The following is a 10,303-nucleotide window of genomic DNA, read 5'->3' as shown; positions in this document are numbered from 1 at the left end:
AGTAGTCGAATGAATCCTCTGAGATCACATTTCTGGGAACATGAAGAAGAAGGTGCCTGGGAACAGTTAGCATGGATTTACCAAGGGCAAATTGTGCCTAACCAACCTGATTGACTACTATGACTAAAAAACCCCCCTCTATTTGTGGTTGGAGAAGAGTAAATGTCCTTCACTTAGACTTTAGCGACCTGTTTGACACTGTCTCCGACAATATTCTTGTATGCACGTTAGAATATTACAGTCTAGAAGAGCAGACAACCGGATGGGTAAAAAGCTGCTTGGATGATCAGAGGCTCWGAGGGCAGTGGTGAATGGGTAGTACTCTTCCTGGAGGCCGGGGAGAAGTGGAGCACCACAGGGTCTCTCCAGGAACTTGTCCTCTGTATCATCTGTATCAGTGACATGGAAGAGACAATGCTCATCATGCTTGCAGATGACACCTAACTACAGGCAGGAGGTGTGGGGGGGCAGTCATATGCTTGAGGACTGCCATTGAGAGGGACCTAGACAGGCAGGAGGAATGGGCTGTCGGGAACCTCATGGAATTCAACAAGGACAAATGACAGGGCTTGCACCTGTGATAAACCAACACCCCACTGTGGCACAGGCTGGGGCCTGAGGGCCTGGGGAGCAGCTCTGTGGAAAAGGACGTGAGGGTGCTGGGGGACAGGAGGCAAAACATGAGGCAGCAGCATTCCCTGGCAGCAAAGAAGGCCAGAAGCATCGTGGGCTGTATGACCAGGAGCACAACCAGGAGGTGGAGGGAAATGGTGATCGCCTTCTAGTCAGTATTCATTAGAGCACATCTAGAACGCTGCATCCAGGTTTGGGTTCCCAGAACAAGACAGAGGTTGATAACTGGGAGCAAGTTTGGCCAAGGGCCCTCACAACAGTCAGGGAGCTGGAGCACTTGCTTTGTGAGGAAGCATCGGAACTTGTTGCCCAGACAGCACTGGACAGTCTCCTCCTTTGGAGGTTGCCAAGACCAGACTGGATGAAGGCCACAGCAACCTGGCCTGACCCCAGAGCTGACCCTGCTGTGAGCAAGCAGATTGGGCTGGAGACCCCCTGAGGTCCCTTCCACCCTGAAGGAGTCCATGATTCTTCCCATCTCGATCTTCACTTGTTGATGTCAGGGAAAGCATGCAGGTACCCTGTGACAGTGGAAGCAGGCCAGCTTTCCTGTCCTCCTGCAGGAGGAATTTTTCAGATGCAGGGACAACCCTGACCAATCCTTGGCTTCACTTTTAATTTCCTTGGGTTTTTTTCTTCCACGCCTTCTAAGTCTGTCTCTTTTACCACCCTGATCCCATCTGATACAGCCCACACCACCCCTGCTCACCCTTAGCTCATTGGCACTGGTTTGGTTTGTTTGTTTATTTGTTTGTTTTGTTTTGTTTTGTTTTGACACAGAGGAGCTTCAGTCCCAAAGGAACTTGAGAAATTCGGGTGATTCGCAAAACAGATACCTCATGACGATTTACAAGTGAAGAGTCAAGTCCTGTGACTAGGTGGGAATAGTCACAAATATGAGGAGAGGTTGATGGACCTGGGCTTCTTTAGCCTGATGAAGTGGAGAAAAGTACAGTAGAGTAGGAGCCTGTGACTGCTTGAAGGGTGGTTTCAGAGATGATGGAGATTTTCTTAGTTTAGGGAAACAGCATGCAAAGGAGAAAGATTCACAAACTGCATCTTGAGAGGTTCAGACTGGACTTCAGGTCCAAAGAATGTCACTCCCAGGGTAGTGCTGAGGTGCAACAGGTCACCCAGAGGGAGTCTGTGATCAGCCCCTGCCTTTGTGTTTCAAGGAAAAGCAAGBGAGGACAGGAAGACATCAGGAGAGGTGGGGAGATCGCGGGGTGAGAGCAAGGTGGGGAAGCAGCTTGGGTGTGTACAGTCTGTAGGGAAAGAGGCACAGGTGTGGGAAAGCATAGGACAGCCCTTGGTGGAGATGGCCGAGGGCACTGCCAAGGCTGAAAGCTCCCATCACAGCTAGGTTTTTGTCCTCTTGGCCATGGCTGGTGTCTCTGTAACTGAGGCCTATGAGGAGATGCTGTTTCCTTAAAGCACTGTGGCCTTGCTACCTCCTTGTCCCTTGGGAGCCCAGAAGGTGCATTATCATGGTCCTGCATTTAGTGTTGTGCACCCCACCCTCACACTGTCCACAGGAAGAGCCCTGAGCAATGCGTGATGGAAAGCATCAGCCTTCCCAGGGGCTGGCTGTCAGTGCCTGGTCACTCTGCTTGATAACACACATCAAGGTTGACTTAGCATACAGCCACCCTCACATTGCCTTTGCCTGCCTGCAATCAGTGCTTCCAACTTTTGGCTCTAATCAGCCATTCATTGAAGTAGACTAGAATAATCACCAATGGGCCCTCTAAGCACTGAAGGAAGACTGATTCCACCATTACAGATTGTCTCATCAGGGGATAGTTTTGTACAAGAGGTGGAAACGTCTGACTGGAAGCCCCGATTCCCATCTCTTAACAAGGCAGGACACACAGAATGGGGCAAGAAGGAAGCTCATTGACAACAAGGAGGAGGCTGAACTCACCCCAGGCCAGACCCCATCAGTGCAGATGTCTCTGTCAAATACGGTTCTCTCAACTTCCCTTTCTCATCCAAAGAGGGAACTAAGTTGTCTCAACTGACTTGTTTTGAGATACATTTCCTAATGACAAGCTCAGGTCCTGCAGGAGACGCCTCCAAAATTTCCAGCACCATATGGCAACACAACTACCCCAGGGCATCTCAGGCAGCAATAGCCTCTCTCTGTGGTCAAATGAATCAAGCCCCCAAAGGAGATCCTAGTCATAAGTTGAGATATGCTCAAAAAATAACTCACTGCAACAATTGACAAGAAATCCTCTTTTCCAAAACTTCACACAGTTTTTACCACTGCCAAATATTTTTTTCTTTCTTATTAATTGGCAGCACCATGTTCATGCACTACAGGTATTGGCCTGTCGATGCGAGTGTACATGCATATATACACACGTTATTCATCAAAATGCATTTGCTACCAACACTCGGAATGGAGAAACTTTTTTCGGAGGAATTGCTTTATTTAAACTGTTATGTTTCAGCTTTCTTCTTCTGCCTCTCTGGCCTTACTTCTCCCTTGGCCTCTTCTCTCTTTAAGGAGTTCTCCAGGGAACAGTTCACTGAATCACAGCAATTGCAGTGGATGAGACCTCTGGACGTCATCTAGTCTCAGCTACCATGGTCAATGCAGAAGGAACTAGGTGAGGTTGCCCAGGGCCTCCCCCCACTTATGCATTGGCCACAAGGGTGCTCAGAGTGCGCTCCATCCACTGTGCAGGCCATTCATAAAGGTGTTAAACAGTCCTGCCCAACATGTTGATCACTGAGGGATGTCACTAGTAACCAGCTGCCACTTGGAACTTGTACCACTGATGACAGTGTTTCAGCCTGATGGCCCATCCAATCTTCGACCTGCCTTATGGTCCATTGCTCGAGGGCAGAGCTCAACAATTTGCCTATAAGGAGACTCTGGGGAACTGTGCCAAAGGCCTTACTAAAGTGAAGGTTCACAGAATCCCCTGCTTTCCCTTTGTGCACGCAGGCATCCATATGATGGTGGAAGGCAATCAGGTTGGTCAGGCATGCTTTCCATTTCCCCTTGGTCAACGCATGCTGCCTCTTCCAGTTCTTCTCCTTCACGTGCTTGCAGATGGTTTCCAGGAGGATTTGCTCCATCACCTTCCCAGGGACTGAGATGAAGAGGACCAGCCTGTCGTTCCCCAGATCCTCCCTCTTGGCCTTCTGGAAAATGGCTGTGATGTCTGCCTTTTCCCAGGCATCAGTAACCTCCCTGACATTTCACAGACAATTGGGATTAGCATTGCAATGACTCCAGGCACCTCTCCCTGCACCCTGGGGTGCTTTCCGTCTGGTCCCATGGACTTATGTTTGACCACTGGGCAAAAGTCCTCCCCAGCTGCATCGTCCTCTACCATGGGTGAGGCTTTGCTAACACAGATGCTGCCAAAGGACTCGGAGGCCTGGCAGTAGACAAGACCAGGAAAAGATAAGGTAGAAGAGGCAATGAGCTCCTCAGCCTTTCCCTTCTCTTTGTCACTATGTCCCCTGCCCCACTGAGCAGGGAGAACACATTTTCCTTGGCTGCCTGCCTTGTGCTGCCAACATCCTTGCATAAGCCCTTTAGGTGACCCTCCCCATCCCTTCCTAGCTCTAGCTCTACCTCTACCTCTAGCTCCAGCTCCAGCTGTGCTTTGGCTTGCCTAACTCCATCCCAAACAAGATGAAATCCTCTCTGCCGCAATGAACGGTAGTGACTGTTATTCCTCTTACCTCTCCACCATCTCGCAGGCACTGCAGTGACAGACAACCTCCACATTCACATGCCCATCCAGCCTGAGCTTCAGGCAAGAAACCAATGGGGAGGATGGCACCATCTACTTAGAGGCGCAAACTACAGAGGTAGAGAATTCACACTGCAGAAAAGCCTGTTTTTCTCCCCTCACCGCTGAGGGGTTCCAGGCAATGGCCTTTCAGGTGGTTAAAGGTGGATGCAAAGAATTTCCAKYGTAAYGTAGCTATGCCTGAGGCAGTGCCTCYCAGGCTGCCCTTACAGTCAACAGGGAGGAGGAGGTGTTCACCTGCCTTCTTTTAGATGGTCACATAAAGCACCAAGGACTCCTGTCCCAGAGACATTTGCTCTGTGCTTGAAATGGGGCCTGAGATCATAGGCGTTTAGGATAATTCAGCTTGAAGAGACCACAGGAGGCCTGTGGTGGAACCTGCTGCTCAAAGCAGGGTCAGGTAGAGGGTCAAAAACCAAAAAATGCCTCTGCCAAAGGACTTCTGGGGGTGATAGAGCAGGAGAAGGCAGTAGAGGGTTGACGGGGTGATCCCATAGACGAAAGGGTTTTTCTCCTTCTCCTGAGAATGAAATTCTCAGCTCTCCACAGAGAAGAAGCTGGGACATGAACTTTGCCACTAACATGGAGGCGGGGAATCTCCTGAGTCCCTTACAGACAGAGGCTGTTCCAAAGGCCACCACCCCAATGGCACCAGACCCACAGGCATGCCTGCCTTGCTGCTGGGCACCCTCCAGCCCCAGGCAGGAGGTGTGTGTGGAACAGAGTGGTGTCTGCAGCCTGTAGCTGTGGCCACCCAGCAGGTGTGGTGGGACCCTGCTCCTCTAGATGAGGCTGGGCTCTCCTGCATTTCCCCAGTGTGAAGCCTGTGTCATCTCTGGCTGGGAATACAGCTCAGCAGAGAGGGTCAACATGGGAAACAAGATCTCTGTTGCGGGATGTGAAGAGAGAGGGGAGGGCAGAGGGGGATCTGCTCATGCCCTGGGCAGTGATTCCCTCCCTGCAGCCAGTACAGCCCTGCTGATGCCCTGCAACCTGTGAGTCCAGGATGGATGACTCCGATCTGCTCTGGCTCTAAAGATTTCTCAGCCCTTCAGACCCAGGATGCAAAGCACCAGTCTGGGAACACCTCAGCAGTTGAAGTGGCTGAATGCCTGGTGTGTTCCTGAGAACTTCTCTGTAGTCTCCCAGCACTGGTTTGACTCCTGTTGCCCATGGAGCAGAGACTCCTTTTGAAGATGAACTCTCTCACTGTCTGACTCTGAGGACAGGCTTGACCAGGCAGTCCAAATGCCAGCAAGGCCTCAAACCAACAACAGTGTCCTCTGCCCCTCACTCTGCCTTCCAGCCCCTTTCTCCTAGAGGATTTGGGTTGGGAGGGACCGCCAGAGATCTCCAGGACCACGGTCTGCTCCGAGTGGGGCTATCTTGACAGTTAGATCAGGTTGGTAGGTGCTTTCTACAGCAGAGTTTTTAAAGATTTCCTGTCCCCTGCCCCAGTGCTACTCAGCTACCATGGTTATTTCTTTGTTTTTTTGTTAAACTCCTTTGAAATTTCCCTTACCGCATCTTCTCCTTGTTGTCTCTTGTCCTTTCCTCCCCTTGGCCCCCACCCAGACCATCCCATCTACTTTGACTGAGGACAATCACAGCCTCATCTCCAAGCACAGCCTTGCTGGGATCTCCTGGGACCAAGCAGGCAGGCTGTGGTGGCCAGCTCTAAGCAGAGCTATGTGCTGCAGATCCCTATGTGGTCTCAGACGAGAATGTATGGAGACATAACATGATCCAGGGCAGAGCCTGTGGGTTAACACCAGGGCTGAGGCAGGATCAGCAGGCATGAGAAGAGAAGACCTCCAGCAGCTCCTCTCCATACCTGGGCAGGGAGTGATGCACCCAACAGTGMTTCTGAGAGAGGACAGTGACACAGGACAGGGGGCACTGTGAACTGCAGTGCTGGGCACTGACCATCTGTGCTGGGTCTGGGAGTCCTGGCAGGTGATGCTGGTGGTAGTAGCCCTTGAGAAGCCCCCAACCCTGCTAGCAGCAGTGAGTCCCCTCCATGACTGTCAGGAGCTTCTGGAGTGTTGTGGCTCCCATCAGCACCTCATCCCTCCACTGGCTGAACCCTGCTGCCCTGCATGCGGCCCCATGGCCCCACTGTGTGGGCATTGCACAGGACAGGGCGCATTCTGGGGTTGGGAAAGGTCCCCCCAGCATGGTCCCCATGACAGCCCTTGATGCCCCCACCAGTCCTCAGACCCTGCCCAGACCTGATCCAGTCCCCTCAGAGTAGCAGAAGTCCAGGATCTGGGGTCTGCTGAGGTCTGGGCCTGCAGAAAGGCCAGGCAGCCTGGCCATTGCCTCCACTCATGTGCTGAGGCCAGTAGGCAGATGGAGCTAGTCACATTCAGAGATCACCCCTCAGCAGGACCACAGGGAATGGCCAGTGATGGAAATAGCGGTTGTGAGAGGCTGGGTGTGTGAGGAGTTTCCTGGGGCTGTTTCTCCTCTCTGCTCATGCAGCAACAAGCTGCACTGGATCTTTGCTCTGAGGCACCCTGCTTGAGGCCCCCATGGGAGGAGGATGGTCTGCAGGCCCAGTAGATGACCCCAGGACCTCCTCTGCATGCTCCCTGCCAGCCCTGCAGGGGAACCAGCATTGGGTGCATCCTCCCAGAGCTCACAGCTGGACATCCAGTCCTCTAGCTGGGCATGTAGCCTAGTCTGGGGGTGATATTTGGGGTGAGAACCAGCATGCGGGGTGGGGGAGATTGTCTGAAGGAAATGTGCTGGGGACACGGCATACGGGACAGCAGCTTTGGAGGAAGAGCCCAGCGTTCAGGCCCTGCACCTGCAAGAACCTACTTTATTACAGAGCTACTGTGAGGGAGTCAGCTCTGACCCAGTGTTGGACACAACTTTATATGGGCACCAGGTGAGACAGAGCAGTCTCAGGAAAGGTGCAATGAATCCAACCATTGGTGTAGCAACATGGTAGCAAACAATAATAACAACAGTAATAATAGTCATAATAAAAATAAAGTGAACAAAGAAAGCTCAGTCCTGGTACGGGACACAGGGGGAGTCATTTGTGGAGAGCAATGGCAATGTTACCAGTGCTGAAAAATGTCCATGAAATCACTTTCCTCAGGGCATCTTTGAGCTCCTTGTTCCTCATGCTGTAGATGAGGGGGTTCACTGTTGGAGGCACCACCGAGTACAGAACAGTCACCACCAGATCCAGAGCTGGGGAGGAGAGGGAGGGGGGCTTCAGGTAGGCAAACTTGCTAGTGCTGACAAACAGGGAGAACACGGCCAGGTGTGGGATGCACGTGGAAAAGGCTTTGTGACGACCCTGCTCAGAGGGGATCCTCAGCACAACAGTGAAGATCTGCACATAGGACAGCACAATGAAAATGAAACAACCAAAACCTAAACAGCCACTAACCACAAGAAGCCCAACTTCCCTGAGGTAGGAGTCTGAGCAGGAGAGCTTGAGGATCTGGGGGATTTCACAGAAGAACTGGTCCACTGTGTTGCCTTGGCAGAGTGGTATTGAAAATGTGGTTGCAGTGTGAACGAGAGCATGGAGAAAACTAGTGCCCCAGGCAGCTGCTGCCATTTTGACACAAACTCTGCTGCCCATGAGGGTCTCGTAGTGCAGGGGCCTGCAGATGGCAATGTAACGGTCATAGGCCATGACTGTGAGAAGAGAATACTCTGCTGAAAACAAGAAGACAATCAGGAAGACCTGAGCAGCACATCCTGAGTAAGAAATGGCCCTGGTGCCCCTCAGAGAATTGGCCATGGATTTGGGGACAGTGGTGGAGACAGTGCCAAGGTCCAGAAGAGAGAGGTTGAGGAGGAAGAAGTACATGGGTGTGTGGAGGTGTTGGTCACAGGCTACGGCTGTGATGATGAGGCCGTTGCCCAGGAGGGCAGCCAGGTAGATGCCCAGGAAGAGCGAGAAGTGCAAGAGCTGCAGCTCCCGTGCGTCTGTGAATGCCAGGAGGATGAACTCGTTGAGGGAGCTGCTGTTGGACATTTTGCTATTTCTGGGCATGGGGGACTCTGCAAGGATGAAAAGACATTGAGGTTACGAAAGACTTTTAAAGCCAAGAAACCCCCAAATGTTGCAGTTCTCTCTTTGAACTGGAGGATGATCACACTCGTATGTAGCCCTAGAAGTAACCCGCCCCTGCTGAGAGCAGACGAGTTCAGCTTCAAATTGCAGGTCTCCAAACTTTTCACCTTCTCCAGGCATCAGAGCGAGCTCTCCAGACTCAAATTCTAATCAAGGACACACAGCGCTCTTTTCAGATGCCCACATACAGCCTCCCACCACCATCTCCATACTCTCAGCATCTCTRCACCTTCCTCATGGGGCTCTCAGATATCACAGAGATGCTATGAGACAGCAGTGCCTTTCTAGAGGGCAGCTCAAAGCCTGGCAGGACACCACAGGGAAACAGTCGAAGGACTGTTAGGACTGAAGATGGGCTCTCCTTAAGGGAGACTCAGCTCATTTCCCAGCCTCACAGACTGCATTTTCTGGAGCTCCAGAGGTCAGAAGGGGGCTGGGCAGCCTCATTCCAATACAGACCCCTCTGCTGCACAACTTGTAGCATCCATGTCTGAACTGCAGCTGACACTTCCCACCCCAGAGAGCCCAAGAAGAAGAACAGGAGCAGCATGGACAGGAGGGGAAACAAGGAGCAGCACCATGATCCTTCTCTCAAGGGAGGCAAGAAGACAGAGACAGATGGAAACTCAGGAAAGCCTTCACCTTACCAGCTAGGCATGCCGCCTCGCAGGCAGTGACATCGCAGGGCGGTCACTCTCAGTCCCTTTGTCGGGCACCTCTCCTCTGCCAGAGGGCTGGCTGCAGAGAGGGCAGCTCATGCCCTGGACCCCATGGCTGTCAGGGCAGAGGCTCTGCTGTGTGGGGAGAGGAGACACAGGGAGCTTGCTCAGAGGAAGGTGTCTGCATCGGAGGGACAGACCACTGACCATGACTTGCCCAAATCCATCCTCCCATGATGATTCTGTTGGCACTTCCCTCTCACTCCCTATCCAGCTCTTCTGCCTGGGGCTGTTCCTGCTGCCTGGAGCTTTCTCTCTCCCAACATCTTTTCCCTGTACATATTCACAGACCCTGTCCCACAGTCTGTGTGCGTAGTTCTGCCCTACAGAAACCTCCCGGATCAGGGCACTGTCCAGGGCATCTCTGTGCTCACAGGTTCTAAGGAGCAGGTCACATTAGCCCTGATAAGTCCATAAAGGTGCTGCTGGTGCTGCTGTAGGTGGAGGTGGGGTTGAAAGGGTTTGCTGAGCTTTCTCACAGACCTCCTGATCTCTGAGAGGGAAGGTCAGTGAGTCCCAGTTCCTTGCCAAACCAGAAAACTCTTTCCTTTTTTCAAAGCCCTGCAGCCGTCCTTGGGAGAAAGTAGCAGCATGCCCTGTCCCTGTGAAGCTGTGGCAGGGAATGCCTGCTCTGAAGCATCTCCCCCTCCTCTGCAAAGGAGAGTGATCCTTAAAAAAACTATCAATCATGGGATGAAATAGGTTTAGAAGATCCTTCTTGAACCTCAGTAGCATTGCCCTGCAGCCAGGGACTTACTGTGTTCAGGGCTGTGAAGACTTCTCTCACAGTGAGCTCTCCTCTGTCCTACCACTCCACACTGCCTTGCACTTCTCTCTGCCTCTCTCCTCTCATGTCAGCAGCAGCAGGCAGTGCCCAGAGACCTGCTGCTCTTTGCAGAGGAGCTGCTCCTACACACAGCTGTCTCTGGGCAGTGCTGCCCAGTTGCCATGAGCTTCCTCCATCCCCAGAGCCTGGCCTCACTCAGGTACAGAGGCCCAGCTGAGCTCATGAATTTCTCTGTCCCTTGTGCTCCGTCCTCCTGGGAAATGTTCACTGCAACAAGCTAAAA

At 52.3% G+C, this 10,303-nt stretch overlaps 1 protein-coding gene across 1 annotated transcript; it reads right to left on the bottom strand.

The window, feature by feature from the left end:
* Positions 1 to 7,455: 7,455 nt before the first annotated feature.
* Positions 7,456 to 8,415, bottom strand: LOC112963393 (olfactory receptor 14C36-like). The gene has a single exon (XM_026060391.1). It carries the CDS (start codon positions 8,413 to 8,415, stop codon positions 7,456 to 7,458), a length of 960 nt encoding a protein of 319 aa, XP_025916176.1.
* Positions 8,416 to 10,303: the final 1,888 nt, after the last annotated feature.

This window comes from Apteryx rowi, unplaced genomic scaffold (assembly GCF_003343035.1).
Source record: "Apteryx rowi isolate R43461 unplaced genomic scaffold, aptRow1 scaffold_1680, whole genome shotgun sequence".
Taxonomy (NCBI): Eukaryota; Metazoa; Chordata; class Aves; order Apterygiformes; family Apterygidae; genus Apteryx; species Apteryx rowi.
The sequence above is the reverse complement of the archived record's forward strand: the minus strand, read 5'-3'. Positions and strand labels throughout refer to the sequence as shown.

Coding starts and splice junctions, on each gene's coding strand:
- LOC112963393 (XM_026060391.1), bottom strand. CDS start 8,415: ATGTCCAACAGCAGCTCCCTCAACGAGTTCATCCTCCTGGCATTCACA.